Raw genomic sequence first — 19,851 nt, forward strand, 5'->3', positions numbered from 1 at the left:
GTTAATAAAAAAGAGTAAGGCGATTTTTTAAAAAGTGGGGCGAGCTGGTTAAAAAGTGGGTCGAGCTGGCTAAATAGTGGGGCGATTTGTCATCGATTTCTTTAATTCGATTCAAACGTTAATATCTTCGAACAAGTTAGATATTAGATAAATCTTTCGTAACAGAATAATTACACATTATTTAGCAGATGTTTGTGGTAAAATTAAATTAAAAGTCCCAGATAGTATCCAATCGGAACAACTCGGCCTTTCTGGTTGCACGAAGAAATAACTATTGTACTGCGTAGCGAGAATGGCCGAGTAGTATCGGGATTGTTTTCCAAAATTATTTTTTATCCCACTTGTCACGTGATCTTAAAATGGTGGACGTAAACTTTTGCAAGTTTCGATACACAAACCAACAACATTAAACAAATGTATCACAATTAAGGGGTGACGTGGTCAAAAGTCTAGAAGAAATGAAATCCATTGAAGCTAAAGTTGTAGTATTAGGATCTCAGGGTATTTTATTCACAATGTTTTTTTTCTTGATTTTGTGATCCAGGATGAAAATATTCACAGCTGATTGATGAGTCATTCGTTTAGTAGTCCAAATCTTACACCTCTGTTATTTTCTACCCTTGTAGTGCACGTGCAGATACCTCTGATATTGAAAGCTGCGAGCATTTTTCTTTGATTTTTTTTCCCACAGAAAATGACAATTTTTGAGAAAATATTTCAATTTTGGAGACAGAAATTAATCCATGTTTGATCAGCTGTGTTTGATATGCTTTCAAGCATACTCAGTTGATGTACTGCCAGTAGGATCCAAGTAAAATTTAAGAACTAAGGATTAAAATAGGACAGTGAGTCCATTCGATCTGGACATCCACCCTATAAACTTGGTAGCGTACGCTAACTGTCCAAAAATGAAATGGGTACAACACCCATTTCATTTTTGGACAGTTAGCGTAGACATGTAGATGTTGTTGCATTGTTTGTTTACACAGGCACCTTATGTCCAGATCCCCCTTTTAATTTGTAAATAGCCTAATTTAAATGTGATTTCACAGGCATCTTCTAGTTATATCAATTAACATGACAAACAAACTAATTTATTTTTCAGGTGTAGGTAAAACCAGTGTAGTTATCAGATATGTTGGTGGTATGTTCAGTAAAGCTGTTAGTCCAACCATTGGGGCATCATTCTTCACATATAAAATGTAAGTTCAGTTGGTTATAATTACTTTTTATTTGGATTAAGTTCATATTCAACAACATTTATGTACTGTAAATTCAGAAGTTATTGCGAGGTTTTTATTGATGTAAAGATTGCGACTGGGATGCTAGGTGGTAATTGTGATAATAAATAGTTACATTCTGATATCTGATACATATTTCTGTATCCAGATTTTTTTGAAATCACAATAATTAATCTTGCATTATTGTATATTTCTCAAAAATCACTATTATGAATGCATGCAATAATTTACAATACACAACAACACACATTCAGTGTTGATTTTGTTATTTCCACTGCTTTTTAGTAGACAACGCACGTCTGCATACAAAAATTTAATTTAATCAATAAATTCCTAGTCCAATTTCACCTAAACAAATTAGGGTAAGGCCTTAAATAAAATATTGTTTGTTTCCCCGATCCCGACTGACCCTCCAAAAACAGCCAGACTCATATTTTATTGTCAAAACTAAGTCAAGTATTATTTTATTCATTTCCAATTTTCAAGCTTCAGGCAAAATAAAAAAGTATGTGTGGTTCCAGTTACATCTGAAAAAAAGTTAGGGTAGGTAGGTAGGGATTTTTTTTTTATTATATGGGTTTTTTTTTACATTGAGTCTATGGAAGCAACATTCTGACTTTAACAGTGCTTAATGAAAAATGACAATTAAATCTTTAGGGTAGGCTGTTTTTAAGCCAAAAAAGTAGGGACGATAGGGTTACTGGAACCACACATATATTTTTATTTGGCCTGAAGCTTGAAAATTGGAAATAAACAGCAACTGAGAAAGACTGTTGGTTAGTTATAGACCATATATTTTTAAATAGTGTAGCTTTGAAAACTTAAGCCATTGACATTATTGATATGGATGATGGAGATTAAAGTTATAGCATTACATGGATAACAAATATGATGAAATTTAACAATCACATGCACTACAACACTACAGATTTTTATGAACTAAACACTTGTCTTAAATGTAAACAAAAGTGGCAGCATAAAATATGAATTGAGAAAATATGTATCTGAAACATAAAACAATTATGATTGCAGGACATTAGACAACTATAGGATTAAGTTACAAGTATGGGATACAGCAGGACAGGAGAGATTCAGATCTATGGTAAGAAATGCCAGGAAGATTAAAATATGACCAAAACTTTTAACTGTTAGCTAGTAAAACAAGGAAAAAAATTTGTTCAGATAATGAAAGTAACACAAATAAGTCTGACAAACAAAGTACCATATAGGGTGTAAAATTTCGCAATTTTCATTGAACAAGGTATACAAAATATTTTGGCTGTTATTATTTTGGTGGATTAAAAACTTTTATTCATACCTTTGTATGTACACCTATAATTTGGCGAAATAAATTTTGGCGATTTTGTTATATCCGTGAAAATAAGCGAAAATTTGCACCCGAAAAAATAACCCTTTAAACTTATTTAAATAAAGATGCAGTTTAATAATACAGTCAGAGGTACTACTTGTACAAGTTATTTTTATTTACTTGAATAAGTATAAAAAATATACACATATAAGTAAATAAATAATGTTTGAATAATCTCCCCTGAATTTTCTCAATAATTTACTTACAGTATAAGTAAATTTTTCTTACAATCCCACAAAAGTCCTCAAGTTTTGAGATGTTTATTCATGCCTTTAATGATTTTTCCCAGGTTTGCTCATTTTTGTTATTAGAGTTCAATGTTTGATCTCATTAATTTAACAAAGAAACTGATTGCGCAAAGATCTTAAGTATTTGCACAAGACCTTCAAAAATTGCTCCTTGGGGGGCTTGTAAATAAGCAGTGTTCTGTAGATAACAGACAAATGGGATTTTCATTGTCCATGAAATTACACTTAAACGATTAGTAAAGATATCTGAAAAGGGCAGATAATTCAAAGTTCTATTCGAGCAAAGAAATCTCAATAATTCAATAAAAGAAAATAGGATGACTTTTTTTTACTTCTACAAATAAAAAAATCTGAATGTCTTAAGGACATAAATCAGCCAAATTTATTTTACCTATACAAGTAAATAAAATTCAATTGTATAAGTATCCTACATATATCAGTATAATATTATTACTTATTCAAGTAATTAAAAATAACTTAAAAATAAATCCTGACTGTAATATATGCAATTCACAAAGTTGTGACGTGCATCTGATATTTCACTATATATGTATGACTGAAGGTTAGCTTGTTCTCTAAAAAAATAACAGAGGTGCCTTTGACATTTAGATAGGGTTCTTTATTATCCGGGTGGTCCTTGAAGAAAAGCTGTCGATCCTCACTATTGTTTTTAACTTTTCATCTTAAAATATCCAAAATTGTGTCGGTCCTGTGGAAACTTTTGTGATTAGGACATTTAGACCACCACTTTTCAAGAACTCTGATTTAGATGGTAACAAACAGAAAGTTTACCACATATATTTAATGTACAAAGCTCTGTATCATCGGGGCGATATATCTATCCAGTCTGTAAAAGTTTCAGGGGCGGATCCAGCCATTTTAACAAGGGGGGTTCCTAACCTAGGACAAAGGGGGATTGCAATCACATGTTCGAATTCAAATACATTGGTTGTCCAAAAAAAAGGGGGGGGTTCCAACCCTGGGAACCCCCCTCTGGATCCACGCCTGAGTTTTGAATGAATAATATATAAGCTATCATAGATTTTCCTTTATACATGTTATAAGATGTATACCATGTTGTCCAATTGTTAAAGACAAACTTTAAGATATGAAGTTAAACATCCACTGAGAAGGTTCCTGACTTGGGGACAGGCAAATTACAGTAGATTGGGTTAGAATTTTCTTTCAATTTGGGTCAGCATTGATATTAAATCAGAAGAACTGTATTTAGAAAAATAATTATTTACTTGATCAATTTTCAGGCACCAATGTATTACAGAAAAGCTAATGCAGCCATGTTGATATATGATATGACATCAGCTGATAGTTTCTATGATATTAAAGACTGGGTTAGTGGTAGGTATCAATATCATATACTAATGTCCTTGTCTTTAATATGCATTTAGTTTGTCACTGGACAGCAAAATGCCATCTATCTATCAAAGGCTACAGGTGGTTCATATAGATATAGGAAGATGTGGTGCGAGTGCCAATGAGACAACTCTCCATCCAAATAACAATTTAAAAAAGTAATTAGTTATAGGTCAATGTACGGCCTTCAACACAGAGCTTTGGCTCACACCTGACAACAAGCTATAAGGGCCCAGGAAATTATTTGTGTAAAACCATTCAAACAGGGAAAACCAACGGTCTAATCTATATTAAAAAATGAAAACGAGAAACACTTATAAATTACATAAACTCATAACCATTTTTTCCTGTGAATGTGATCATTGGAAAGGTGATCCAAAAGGATAGAAAAAAACAAAAAAGTCCAAAGAAGGTGTCCCTGTCTCCTGTAATATTATTTGGTCACCTGATTTTCATTGAAACTTTGCTAGCCTTTCTGATAAACCATATGGTTCAAATTTTCTATATATTTAGCAAATTAGTTTAATGTGAGGGTACCCAAATTGCACCTATTTAGACATTTTTTTAACCTAATATGTTTATTTATGCTCCAGAAAAAAGTTTCCATTTTGTGTTTTTTTTGTAGATGTATCATTATTCACTATACATGCTATATGGTTCCACCAATTAAATTTTGAATCCATATCAAATCATTGAAAAATTGGTCTGAAGTGACTTCAAAACAATCAATGATTCTGTAATGAGGAGTACCCAAATTACTTCCATGCTTCCTTCGGGGCTTGTTATAGCTGATTATGCGGTATGGGGTTTGCTCATTGTTGAAGGCCGTATGGTGACCTATAGTTGTTAATGTCTGTGTCATTTTGTGGATAGTTGTCTCATGGCAATCATACCACATCTTTTTCCGACGTAGTCGGTATAGTTTTGTTTTGTGCCCTTTGAACTTAAGGACCCTTAACTATGGCAACAGAATACGCATGCTCGAAAATCCTTTCTGTGATTGGACAAATTGCTGTCATGTTGGGTGATTTGGTTGTGTTTGAAAAAAACGTCTTGTTAATTATATCGTGATGGAAAGCAAGTGAAAAACTATAAATATTTGAGCTAGATCTTACAAAGATTTATATTTTTATTTAAATAATTGTTTCTCCAATAGCTCTTTGCATCCATGACAGCTGATTATTCGGGCCATTATAATATATAATTTTTAATGTAAACTTTGCTGTACGAACGTTCATGACTTTTAGAACGCACCTATGCATGTGAGATTTCCAGGGGGTTTCGGTGAATGAAAACAGAAAGATACGAGGACCTTAAGGCATTGTGCTTCTGAAGGTTATCGAAATGATAGTTTTAAACATATACTCAAATTTAGATACGTCGGATATCTTTTTTAAAGATAGTTCTTGTTTATATTAGATTCACAATAGCTCAAAAGTCGAAATACAGATCTTTTGTTTAATTTCCTCAAATATTTTGACCATTGGATTTTAGTCCATGCTCACTCCTCATTTTGTGAATTTTAAAAAGATGACATTTTGATGATGTTGCATGGCGACGTTTATGTACATTTTACTCTTTCAGCAAACACTTTATCTGTAGAATGTTATGTGTATATCTAATATATTTACCTACTGTACATGTAAATTCAGAAATTTTTGCCAGGTTTTTATTATTGTGAAAAATGTGATAAGTTGAAAACCCAATAATTTAAACTTGCATTTTGAAATATTTTACATGTTTTATATGAATTGAACAGGATTTTTCTAAAAATTGTAAAAGTTAAAATCGCATTGAAGTCTAAAAATGACAAAATCGCAATTATAAATGCAGGCAATAATTTCTGTATTTATATTGTGTTGAAAGACGTGCATTGTATCAAATTATAAAATTACAAATTGTTTAGTCTCTATAGGGAATCTTGTAAGATTTCCCCTTTTTTTTGCTAAATAAGTGCAATTTGGGTACTCAGTGCAATTTGGGTACTCGTGACGTTATAAACATTATACTGAATGTCATTTCTGTGTTACTTATTTACCTTCATTGCAAGTTTTTTGTTTTAGATCATTGTCATATCTGATTAGAAAAATAGATATATTCATGTTTTTTTTATAGATACATTGATATTTTTATTGTTGTCTTTTCCAGAACTAAAGAAGAATATTGATACCCCTATTGGTAAGATAATAAAATGCTTACACTCATAAAAATTCTTATAGTGGTTTCATTTGTACAAAACTAGAACACACCTTGGGTCCTTGACCGAATTAAAGTTCCTATGCCATATTGTCAGTCTTGATTCTAAGTATTCATTTTTAAAGTCATAAGAAACGAGTGACCGGTGAAAAATAATGTTCTTCCAATTCTTAAACCAATGCATACAAACATCATAAACTTAGTCTTCTGTGCTTGAATTTATCATTTTTTTCGTGTAAATTTCGTATAATCGTCAATTTTTTTTTCAATCGGTCAGTGTTGTGAAAATATGGCAGGTAAATTAAAGTTCGTGTTTTGAAGCCGAAGTTTTATGATTGTCACCTGTTTGTCAACAATTGACGAAAAATAAACAAAAAAGCATGGAAATTGGGCATGTGTTTGACATGTTAATTCAGATAATAGTTTATTTTAAGGACATCCATGCGTATTGTGGTCACCGGATTTTTACGAGATGGGTCACACTGAGGTCACCTTGCATACGGAAAATATATCGGGGGAATTGCTTGCTGGAAGGAAGCAATTCAAATAAAGTAAACTTCTTCTAAATATGAATAAATTAAAGAATTTTCTTCAGAAAAAAGTATATGTACATAAGTTTTACAATGAAAACTATCCATTGAGTTATAAAAAACATATGCATTATTTTTTTTTTATTTGAGGGTTCTTATGACTTTAATCTGATAAAGTCATGCTTATTATAAGAAGGACATTTTTCTCTGCTTTAAAAAATCTTTCTGTTTCAACCCATCCTGGTTTTCTTACTTACAACCTTAAACTACATGTGACATATATACTATTGATATTAGTATTGGATTGGACCAAGAACTTGTTAATTATGGGTAATTTTAATTATGTGGAAAACAAAAGGGTCTTGAAAGGTTTAATTTTTAATCAAAATCATTGTCCTGTATTAGTTATATATAATAATTATGTAGAATTCTTTGATTTGTTGTTTTTCAAAGTTAGCTAATAAATTGGACCTCATTATTAAGCAGTATACTATAGATTTTAGATTATCCCAAGCTATATAAGTGCTGTTTTAGAATTATTAATATTTTGGGGTTAGGGAACTCAGAATCTATAAATTTTGGGTGGTTGCATCATTCTTTAATATTATTTTGTTAGAACTAGTATAGAAGTTAAAAGTTTGGGTCTTGATCTTATAAAATTGCTTCCCATACTCTGCAATCCTTTTTAATTACAGAACAGCCCTACTTGAGGTTACAGTTATCTTTCTTACTTCATGATAAAAAAATCCTGAGTCTCAATAATTAAAAAGACACACCATTTAAGGGCATATCCAACAGTTTATTTCTGACGGTGAGAATTTTTTCCCTTTAAGATATTTTATTCTTCAATTGACAGAGAATCAAATTTTGCCCAAAAAAATATATGTTGTCGATTTCGTTTTTGCAAAAAATGCTGCTGAAAATTGAACATTTTTGCAATTTTGGAGTAAAACACGTTTTTTATTTTAAAAATTTGAATATGATTTTTTAATCAAAATATACTTATATAATTGGGCTCAAATTGAAGCAAAATAATTCAAGATGGTTAGAAAAATTTAACTTGACCATTTAAAGAATTAATTCTTACTCAAATAAAGCCAAAAACGTCATGGTTACCCCCAAAAACGGTAAGAAATGAACATTTGAAATGCACATTTTAGATTTTTTTAAATATATCTAACGGTGTCGATTTGACCAAAGTAAGATATGTTATTCTTTGAAAAAAATGGAACGTCATAACGTTTTGAAAAATATTTGTCACCGTACTCGTTTTTGAGAAAAATCGAGTAATATCATACTGTTTACTCAATCCCTTCCGTAAGCCTCACACATTGCGCCAAAAAATAAGACGTTGTGGGATGAACGTTATAGTTCCCGCTAATTTTTCATAGGCAGTGCGACGGTGTTGCAGACAAATGTATTTTTACACTGTGACTTTGTTGGATAGTTGTCTCGACAGCAGACATGTCGCCTCTTCTTCTTTATAATGGACCAGTATCTGAACGAGATAATAAGTCAGTTAGCTCTACTATAGTGTTCGTCAAAATTGTGAAACCCGGGTGTGAAACATGCAAACCATTAACCCGAATAATTCAGTCGTTATATTCCGCTGATCTACGATTACTACCTAGCAAGTAGGAGGGATCGATTACGGGGAGGTACTGAATAATTCGGTTGAGCAAACCATGGAATTACAAACTATTAAAATAGTCCCCGGCTATCGTATACGGTATTTCATCCCTCTTTTACAACTAACGAATTACACGTTAGAAGTCCGTTTCTGTGTGTCGGTCTATAGAACAAAACAGGGTTAATTTTCATATTATAGTTACATTTGATGTTTTTCATTTAATATGCAACTTGACGTCCGTCGTCATTATTTATTTTACCGTTACTTTACAAAGAAGTGGTTGTCTTACACTGATTTACATTACACTGTCAATATAATTTCACATATCGAATCAATAAAGAGCACGTGGAATTTTGCAACCAAACACTTGTCTAAAATCTCACCCACTCCGTATTATATATATATTCCTGTTGCAGTTTTGGCCTTTTCTCTTTACAGGCTTCTAGCTATAACAAAAATCTGTATGTTGACTCTTAGTGTTTTGAATTATATGACTAATGTGTCGTTGGTTTGCTGACGTATTAATGTATACCTTTAAAATCTTTATCATTAAAAATGGATTGATTGGGTATAGAAATATTCACATCTCTGGACTGCTTCTGTCCGACAGTTACGTGTATATATTTGCTAAAATTGGGTGCAGCCGTTTAGCTGCTCGGATGTATACATTTGCAGCCTCATTTAGTCGAAATAAAAATGCCGTAATATCAGATGCATAGAGTAAGGAGAGTTTCGCGCTATCTATACGTTAAAATACCATCTAAATAAATGATTGAAGGGATAGAGGAACTTCGAATAAAATCTATAAACAACAACAAAGGTCACATGAAAATTGAAGTTGCGCCTTTTGCAGTTGTAGATGAAAACATACTTTGTTGAACAAAACAGATCAGTTTGACATTAACTTGAGCATAAACAAAACGACCGAAAAATGTTGAATGTTAAAATAAATTGTGGACATTTTTTCGTGTGTTTTTGCTTTTATGACATATCTACTATAATTTATATAAGTATATGAAATTGAAACTGTGACAGTATTTTTTTCACCTAAACGAGCCTGACTGCCGTGGTTTTACGCTTCAATATATGAGTTATTGCATATATACACAATTGAAATTGTTTCCTGTTCTACTGCCCTCTACATAGTTTGGCTGTATACAATATAACCACTGATGTAGACTACTAGATCTATATTATTATTGATTATTCAAAAAAGTGAATTCAAAGAGAAAGATGCGGAAAGAAATTCTAAAATTTTCGTTTAGAAATAAGATATAAAATAAAAATAAAAAACCAAAACTGGAACACTGTTTGAGACAATTATCAGTTAAGAACTAATGATTATGCATCACTATATGAAACTGATGAATTGATTGCTGCCGTGCTCCAGTGGCAAATATATCACGCATATTTACGACGAGGCGAGAGTGGATCGATTGATACATTATCAAGATATAAAGAGTGTACTAGCGGTAAAACGTATGCCGTACTAGATAAAGTTGAATAATAATCAAAATCGTGAGTAAAGCTATTAACCCCCCCCCTTCCCCCCCCCAATTTTGAATTATGGTATTTTGTCAAAGGCTGTTTTTTTTTTCCTATCATGTTATGGACCTACTGACTGAAAAGGGCGTGTATAATTAGTAAAGACACCTACACTGGGTTTTTTTGTGTTTTATTTTTATATTATATTTGTTTCCTCATACATAAGTAAACACCAACATCGTCGGATATTTTCAGTATGTCAGTGTATATATTACAATGTTTTCCTATTTCGATATTTTTTTATTACTGTGTCATCTTTTGTTTTACATTGTTTACCGGTTAAAGTTCATATTCATTTAAAGAGCTACTGTATATCTATTATCACTTCAACGCAAAGCTAGATGCATGATAAATGCTATTTTACGCCGTATTTATTTTTTCTCAAGAAACCTTTTTTTCGATGATCTTTCTTAAGTAAAACCAAACTTTAAGTTTTCTACCCTGAATGACAAAATCTAGGAAAAAGTTGATAAAGAACTAATTAAGATATAACTGTATTGTATTTGAAGCTTTAAGGACGTCCATCGGTAGTTTTACTGTCGCAAATTTAGTTTACCTGGCGACGTTGTTTTCTACTGTATTGAAGATAATTTAATAAAATGGAAACTTAAGTGAGTATGGTCTAGTGATGATTAAGACAATTGCAATTCTTTTATAATAGACCAAATGGACAAAGATATTTTTTAGTTTTGAATTCTAGTTCTGCTAATATTCTGTATGATTTTTTTGCCGATTCCCGCCGTGCCATTTCCAATGAGGAAAGAAACCGCTCTTTCCAAACGACCATTATGACGTCGTTGAAACACCATGAAATTACGGGAAACAATAGACGTTTGTTATTACCTCCCCTGAAACTGTTGGATATGCCCTTAAGAGCATATGAAATTAAATCTTAAGCTAAAATATAAATAAACTAAATAATAACTCAATCAGTTGTCAGTAAGAATAACCATTGTAAAATGCAAACCTCATCTCAGAAATCAAACAGTAAATGTTGTCTGAACCTTCTACTCTACCCAAGGATTAGGCAAATTTGTTTTTCTCCTTTTGTTTATACTTAGTAAAATTGCAATATAATGAATTGATTATGCAGTTTTTATACGACCGCAAATTTTGAAAAAATTTTCGTCGTATATTGCTATCATGTTGTCGTCGTCGTCGTCGTCGTCGTCCGAATACTTTTAGTTTTCGCACTCTAACTTTAGTAAAAGAAAATAGAAATCTATGAAATTTTAACACAAGGTTTATGGCCATAAAAGGAAGGCTGGTATTGATTTTGGGAGTTTTGGTCCCAACATTTTAGGAATTAGGGGCCAAAAAGGGCCCAAATAAGCATTTTCTTGGTTTTCGCACTATAACTTTAGTTTAAGTTAATAGAAATCTATGAAATTTTGACACAAGGTTTATGACCACAAAAGAAAGGTTGGGATTGCTTTTGGGAGTTTTGGTTTCAACAATTTAGGAATTAGGGGTAAAAAAAGGGCCCAAATAAGCATTATTCTTGGTTTTCGCACAATAACTTTAGTTAAAGTAAATAGAAATCAATGAAATTTAAACACAATGTTTATGACCACAAAAGGAAGGTTCATCAAAATTGAATAATTGGGGTTCTTTAATATGCCGAATCTAACTGTGTATGTAGATTCTTAATTTTTGGTCCAGTTTTCAAATTGGTCTACATTAAGGTCCAAAGGGTCCAAAATTAAACTTAGTTTGATTTTAACAAAAATTGAAACCTTGGGGTTCTTTGATATGCTGAATCTAAAAATGTACTTAGATTTTTGATTATTGGCCCAGTTTTCAAGTTGGCCCAAATCGAGGTCCAAAATTAAACATTGTTTGATTTCATCAAAAATTGAATAATTGGGGTTCTTTGATATGCCAAATCTAACTGTGTATGTAGATTCTTAATTTTTGGTCCAGTTTTAAAATTGGTCTTAATTAAAGTGCAAAGGGTCCAAAATTAAACTAAAGTTGATTTTAACAAAAATTAAATTCTTGGGCCTCTTTGATATGCTGACTCTAAACATGTACTTAGATTTTTGATTATGGGCCCAGTTTTCAAGTTGGTCCAAATCAGGATCTAAAATTATTATATTAAGTATTGTGCAATAGCAAGTCTTTTCAATTACACAGTATTGTGCAATGGCAAGAAATATCTAATTTCACAATATTGTGAAATAGCAAATTTTTTTTTAATTAAGAGTTATCTTTCTTTGTCCGGTATAGTAAGCAAGAAATATCTGCAATAATTTTTTTAATTGGAGTTATCTTTCTTTGTCCAGAATCAACTTAAATCTTTGTTATATACAATATACAATGTATATTCACTTTTTACTACCAACTGATAAATTTAAATAGTCTTTACCATTCAGTGATAACAAGCAGTTTTTTTACATCTTAATATTTTATGATGTATTTAAATGAGTAGTAATTGTTGCAAACTCCATTAGAATATTTTAATTGAAATTAGTTTTGGAATAAGGGAAAGGGGGATGTGATTAAAAAATTGGGTTCAAATTTTCTCATTTGAAATTTCATAAATAAAAAGAAAATTTCTTCAAACATTTTTTTGAGAGGATTAATATTCAACAGCATAGTGAATTGCTCTAAGAGAAAACAAAAATTTTAAGTTCATTTGAATACATTCATTCTGTGTCAGAAACCTATGCTGTGTCAACTATTTAATCACAATCCAAATTTAGAGCGGAATCCAGCTTGAATGTTGTGTCCATACTTGCCCCAACCGTTCAGGGTTCAACCTCTGCGGTCGTATAAAGCTACGCCCTGCGGAGCATCTGGTTTTATATCCTACACAAGTTGTGTTTTTTGTGACATTTTTAACAAGTTGTGTACATTGTATTCTTTGTTTACAGTGATGTGTTTGGTTGGTAATAAGAATGATCTTAGTGATATAAGAGAAGTCTCCACAGAAGATGCTATGGAATATGCCTCATCAATTGGTGCTTTGTATTGTGAAACATCGGCACTAAAAAATACAGGTAGGCTATAAATAGATACACCTCTAATGAATCGGTGCTTTGTATTGAGAAACATCAGCCCTGAAAAATACAGGTAGGCTATTAATAAATACACCACTCATCAATTGGTGCTTTGTATTGTGAAACATCAGCCCTGAAAAATACAGGTAGGCTATAAATAAATACACCACTCATCAATTGGTGCTTTGTATTGTGAAACATCGGCACTGAAAAATACAGGTAGGCTTTAAATAGATAAACCACTCATCAATTGGTGCTTTGTATTGTGAAACATCGGCACTGAAAAATACTGGTAGGCTATAAATAGATACACCACTCATCAATTGGTGCTTTGTATTGTGAAACATCGGCACTGAAAAATACAGGTAGGCTATAAATTGATACACCGCTCATCAATCGGTGCTTTGTATTGTGAAACATCGGCACTGAAAAATAAAGGTAGGCTATAAATAGATACACCACTCATCAATCGGTGCTTTGTATTGTGAAACATCAGCACTGAAAAATACAGGTAGGCTATAAATAGATACACCACTCATCAATTGGTGCTTTGTATTGTGAAACATCAGCACTGAAAAATACAGGTAGGCTATAAATAGATACACCACTCATCAATTGGTGCTTTGTATTGTGAAACATCAGCACTAAAAAATACAGGTAGGCTATAAATAGATACACCACTCATCAATCGGTGCTTTGTATTGTGAAACATCAGCACTAAAAAATACAGGTAGGCTATAAATAGATACACCACTCATCAATTGGTGCTTTGTATTGTGAAACATCAGCACTAAAATATACAGGTAGGCTATAAATAGATACACCACTCATCAATCGGTGCTTTGTATTGTGAAACATTGGCACTGAAAAATACAGGTAGGCTATAAATTGATACACCGCTCATCAATTGGTACTTTGTATTGTGAAACATCAGCACTGAAAAATAAAGGTAGGCTATAAATAGATACACCACTCATCAATCGGTGCTTTGTATTGTGAAACATCAGCACTGAAAAATACAGGTAGGCTATAAATAGATACACCACTCATCAATTGGTGCTTTGTATTGTGAAACATCAGCACTGAAAAATACAGGTAGGCTATAAATAGATACACCACTCATCAATCTGTGCTTTGTATTGTGAAACATCAGCACTAAAAAATACAGGTAGGCTATAAATAGATACACCACTCATCAATTGGTGCTTTGTATTGTTAAACATCAGCACTAAAAAATACAGGTAGGCTATAAATAGATACACCACTCATCAATTGATGCTTTGTACTGTGAAACATCGGCACTGAAAAATACAGGTAGGCTATAAATAGATACACCACTCATCAATCGGTGCTTTGTACTGTGAAACATCGGCACTGAAAAATACAGGTAGGCTATAAATAGATACACCACTCATCAACCGGTGCTTTGTATTGTGAAACATTGGCACTGAAAAATACAGGTAGGCTATAAATAGATACACCACTCATCAATAGGTGCTTTGTATTGTGAAACATCAGCACTAAAAAATACAGGTAGGCTATAAATAGATACACCACTCATCAATTGGTGCTTTGTATTGTAAAACATCGGCACTGAAAAATACAGGTAGGCTATAAATAGATACACCACTCATCAATCGGTGCTTTGTACTGTGAAACATCGGCACTGAAAAATACAGGTAGGCTATAAATAGATACACCACTCATCAACCGGTGCTTTGTATTGTGAAACATTGGCACTGAAAAATACAGGTAGGCTTTAAATAGATACACCACTCATCAATAGGTGCTTTGTATTGTGAAACATCAGCACTAAAAAATACAGGTAGGCTATAAATAGATACACCACTCATCAATTGGTGCTTTGTATTGTAAAACATCGGCACTGAAAAATACAGGTAGACTATAAATAGATACACCTCTCATCAATCGATGCTTTGTACTGAGAAACATCAGCAATTAAAAATACAGGTAGGCTATAAATAGATACACCATTCATCAATCGGTGCTTTGTATTGTGAAACATCAGCACTAAAAAATACAGGTAGACTATAAATAGATACACCACTCATCAATCGGTGCTTTGTATTGTGAAACATCAGCACTAAAAAATACAGGTAGGCTATAAATAGACACACCACTCATCAATCGGTGCTTTGTATTGTGAAACATCAGCACTGAAAAATACAGGTAGGCTATAAATAGATACACCACTCATCAATCGGTGCTTTGTATTGAGAAACATCAGCACTGAAAAATACAGGTAGGCTATAAATAGATACACCACTCATCAATCTGTGCTTTGTATTGTGAAACATCAGCACTAAAAAATACAGGTAGGCTATAAATAGATACACCACTCATCAATTGGTGCTTTGTATTGTTAAACATCAGCACTAAAAAATACAGGTAGGCTATAAATAGATACACCACTCATCAATTGGTGCTTTGTACTGTGAAACATCGGCACTGAAAAATACAGGTAGGCTATAAATAGATACACCACTCATCAATCGGTGCTTTGTACTGTGAAACATCGGCACTGAAAAATACAGGTAGGCTATAAATAGATACACCACTCATCAACCGGTGCTTTGTATTGTGAAACATTGGCACTGAAAAATACAGGTAGGCTATAAATAGATACACCACTCATCAATAGGTGCTTTGTATTGTGAAACATCAGCACTAAAAAATACAGGTAGGCTATAAATAGATACACCACTCATCAATTGGTGCTTTGTATTGTAAAACATCGGCACTGAAAAAAACAGGTAGGCTATAAATAGATACACCACTCATCAATCGGTGCTTTGTACTGTGAAACATCGGCACTGAAAAATACAGGTAGGCTATAAATAGATACACCACTCATCAACCGGTGCTTTGTATTGTGAAACATTGGCACTGAAAAATACAGGTAGGCTTTAAATAGATACACCACTCATCAATAGGTGCTTTGTATTGTGAAACATCAGCACTAAAAAATACAGGTAGGCTATAAATAGATACACCACTCATCAATTGGTGCTTTGTATTGTAAAACATCGGCACTGAAAAATACAGGTAGACTATAAATAGATACACCTCTCATCAATCGGTGCTTTGTACTGAGAAACATCAGCAATTAAAAATACAGGTAGGCTATAAATAGATACACCATTCATCAATCGGTGCTTTGTATTGTGAAACATCAGCACTAAAAAATACAGGTAGACTATAAATAGATACACCACTCATCAATCGGTGCTTTGTATTGTGAAACATCAGCACTGAAAAATACAGGTAGGCTATAAATAGATACACCACTCATCAATCGGTGCTTTGTATTGTGAAACATCAGCACTGAAAAATACAGGTAGGCTATAAATAGATACACCACTCATCAATCTGTGCTTTGTATTGTGAAACATCAGCACTAAAAAATACAGGTAGGCTATAAATAGATACACCACTCATCAATCGGTGCTTTGTACTGTGAAACATCAGCACTAAAAAATACAGGTAGGCTATAAATAGATACACCTCTCATCAATCGGTGCTTTGTATTGTGAAACATCAGCACTAAAAAATACAGGTAGGCTATAAATAGATACACCACTCATCAATTGGTGCTTTGTATTGTGAAACATCAGCACTGAAAAATACAGGTAGGCTATAAATAGATACACCACTCATCAATTGGTGCTTTGTATTGTGAAACATCAGCACTAAAAAATACAGATAGGCTATACATAGATACACCACTCATCAATTGGTGCTTTGTATTGTGAAACATCGGCACTGAAAAATACAGGTAGGCTATAAATAGATACACCACTCATCAATTGGTGCTTTGTATTGTGAAACATCAGCACTGAAAAATACAGGTAGGCTATAAATAGATACACCACTCATCAATTGGTGCTTTGTATTGTGAAACATTAGCACTGAAAAATACGGGTACACTATAAATAAAAACACCATTCTTTTTGTCACTAGTTTCAAGGGCAAATGAAAGTACTGTAAATTTCGAAATTTTAGTGCACATGTATTATTGCATGTGTAGAATCATGGTCAACAATGTCAGATCAAATATTGCAATTTAAGAAGAAAAAAATCATACTAATTTTGAATTAAAGGTTTCCCAACAAATTTTACAAATTGTCGCACTAGTCTTTTGCACATACCAGTATGACATAATATGGACTTATCTTATGTAAAACTTTAACATTAGACATTTTAAAACTCTGTACGCTTCAGAAGGTAATAATTTGAATAAAAGAAGATTTCCAGGTGAAAAGTGTGAGTGTTTTGTATAAATATTGAAGAAACCACAAATGTAAAATTGAGAATGGAAATGGGAAATGTTTCAAAGAAACAACCCGATCATAGAAAAAACAACAGCAGAAGTTCACCAACAGGTCTTCAATCTAACGAGAAATTCCCGCACCCAGAGGCGTTCTTCAGCTGGCCCCTAAACCAATATATTCTAGTTCAGTGATACTGAACGCCATACTAATTTCAAAATTGTACACAAGAAACTAAAATTAAAATAATACAAGACTAGCAAAGACCAGAGGCTCCTGACTTGGGACAGGCGCAAAAATGCGGCAGGGTTAAACATGTTTATGATGTCTCAACCCTCCCCCTATAAATGTGCATTGTCATGATCAGAATACATGCGTCTTAACCTTTAAAAAATAGCAATAAACCAACAAATAACCAATGGAAATGTTGTAGTATCGTCTCATGATTCTTGCTTAATAAGCCAATCTGATTAACACAGTTTTCATATGATTTTTTCCTAACACCCTCAAGTGCAGTGTGATACGAGATAAATCTCTTTTGTCCTGTTTCTAAAGCTTATACAATTTTTTTTGTATTTTTTGATAATCTTAATATATCATATATTAAAACTAAAATTCCAGATTTTTTAAAACTAACACTAGAAATAAATTGTTGATTTTATCATTGTAGGAATCGACGATGCATTTTTACAAGTAGCACAACAATTAGTAAAACTTTATGAAACTTCACCAAATAGTGGCCTCCATACAATAGACCTTCAGGACAATTCATCAAGACCAACTAGTTCATCCCCTGGAATGAAAGTGGACTCTCCCAAGAAGCAGACAGCACAATCTACTAATTCAGGAGGAGGGTGTGGTTGTTGATTTGTTGTATATTGTGTTACATGTATATCTATTTATATATGTTTATAATTGAAGATATATTTTTTTCAGATTTTTATTTTTTATAAGTAACCATGGTAACCATGTTTTATTTAGAGTTATTAAAGTTCAACCATCTTTCACAGTTGATCTTCTGTTGTTATAATTTAATGTAAAAATGAAATGTGTAATATTTCACTGATATTTTCAATATTCATTAAAGACTCCTTTGAATAACTGATGATTTAAGACAGCAATCTAACAACACAAATAACCAAAAGTTAGTTGTGGTCAATAAACAGGTGTATATACAGGGGCAGATCCAGCCATTTTAAAAAGGGGGGGGGTTTCTAACCCAGGACAAAGGGGGTTCAAATTACATGTCCCCATTCCAATATGCATTGATCGTCCAAAAAAAGGGGGGTTCAAACCCACTGAACCCCCTTCTGGATCCACACCTGATATATAATATGCTCTTTGTAATAGATAAACCCATTATTGAAGGCAGTACTTTGAACTATAGGGGTTTACTTTTTACTGATTGTGACTTGAATGGAGAGTTTTCTCATTGGCACTCAAAATCTATATCTTTTTATACATCTATTCGCTCTATGTTTGGAAATAAGTATTTTAATTAACTAACAGAAGAATGTAGAAAAAAGTAACAAAACAACAGTAGGATAAATCATTTGTATATACTATTCCAATGTTAATGTCAACATATATGGTTTTATCATTGATTGCAGCAGTTTAAAATGATCCAAGTTGCTGTAAATTTCAGAAACTACTGTGAGGATTTTATTTAATAATAAATGCGCGCAATAATTTCTGAATCTACAGTAGTTTGCTTATTCCAACTTCTACAACTCAGGTTGAAAAATGAAAAAAATGTGTACAGCTATATATTTTTTTGGCAATTTATCCAATGTTGTTTTTAAATAATTCCATGCAGGATGTGCTATAAAGTATAGATAATATCTTTTTTAGCTCACCTGTCCCGAAGGGACAAGTGAGCTTATGCCATCACTTGGCGTCCGTCGTCGTCTGTCGTCTGTCGTCCGTCGTCTGTCGTCGTCGTAAACTATTTCAAGAATCTTCTCCTCTGAAACTACTTGGCCAAATACTTTCAAACTTTAACTGAATGTTCCTTAGGGTATCTAATTTATAAATTGTATCCGAAGTTTTGATCTATCAACAAACATGGTCGCCATTGCTAAAAATAGAACATAGGGGTCAAATGCAGTTTTTGGCTTATAACTCAAAAACAAAAGCATTTAGAGCAAATCTGACGATGGGTAAAATTGTTTATCAGGTCAAGATCTATCTGCCCTGAAATTTTCAGATGAATCAGACAACCCATTGTTGGGTTGCTGCCCCTGAATTGGTAATTTTAAGGAAATTTTGCTGTTTTTGGTTATTATCTTGAATATTATTATAGATAGAGATAAACTGTAAACAGGAATAATGTTCAGCAAAGTAAGATTTACTAATAAGTCAACATGACGAAAATGGTCAGTTGACCCCATTAGGAGTTATTGCCCTTTATAGTCAATTTTTAACCATTTT

General features: G+C 32.7%; 1 protein-coding gene across 3 annotated transcripts; it reads left to right on the forward strand.

Moving 5' to 3' along the window:
* Positions 1–317: 317 nt before the first annotated feature.
* On the forward strand, positions 318–18,335 carry LOC134718564 (ras-related protein Rab-31-like). 3 transcript variants are annotated; one of them, XM_063581170.1, is made up of 8 exons: positions 318–501; positions 1,106–1,202; positions 2,274–2,343; positions 4,121–4,214; positions 6,378–6,407; positions 13,007–13,093; positions 14,919–14,957; positions 18,092–18,335. In XM_063581170.1, the coding sequence occupies exons 1-8, from the start codon at positions 459–461 to the stop codon at positions 18,286–18,288; spliced, it is 657 nt and encodes a 218-aa protein (XP_063437240.1). In that variant the 5' UTR covers positions 318–458; the 3' UTR covers positions 18,289–18,335. The 3 variants fall into 3 exon arrangements, with proteins under 3 accessions (XP_063437240.1, XP_063437239.1, XP_063437238.1); XM_063581169.1 differs by lacking the exon at positions 14,919–14,957 and adding an exon at positions 15,795–15,833 and having other exon boundaries at positions 18,092–18,334; XM_063581168.1 differs by lacking the exon at positions 14,919–14,957 and having other exon boundaries at positions 13,007–13,132; positions 18,092–18,330.
* Positions 18,336–19,851: the final 1,516 nt, after the last annotated feature.

This window comes from Mytilus trossulus, chromosome 5, assembly GCF_036588685.1.
Source record: "Mytilus trossulus isolate FHL-02 chromosome 5, PNRI_Mtr1.1.1.hap1, whole genome shotgun sequence".
NCBI classification, from domain to species: domain Eukaryota; kingdom Metazoa; phylum Mollusca; class Bivalvia; order Mytilida; family Mytilidae; genus Mytilus; species Mytilus trossulus.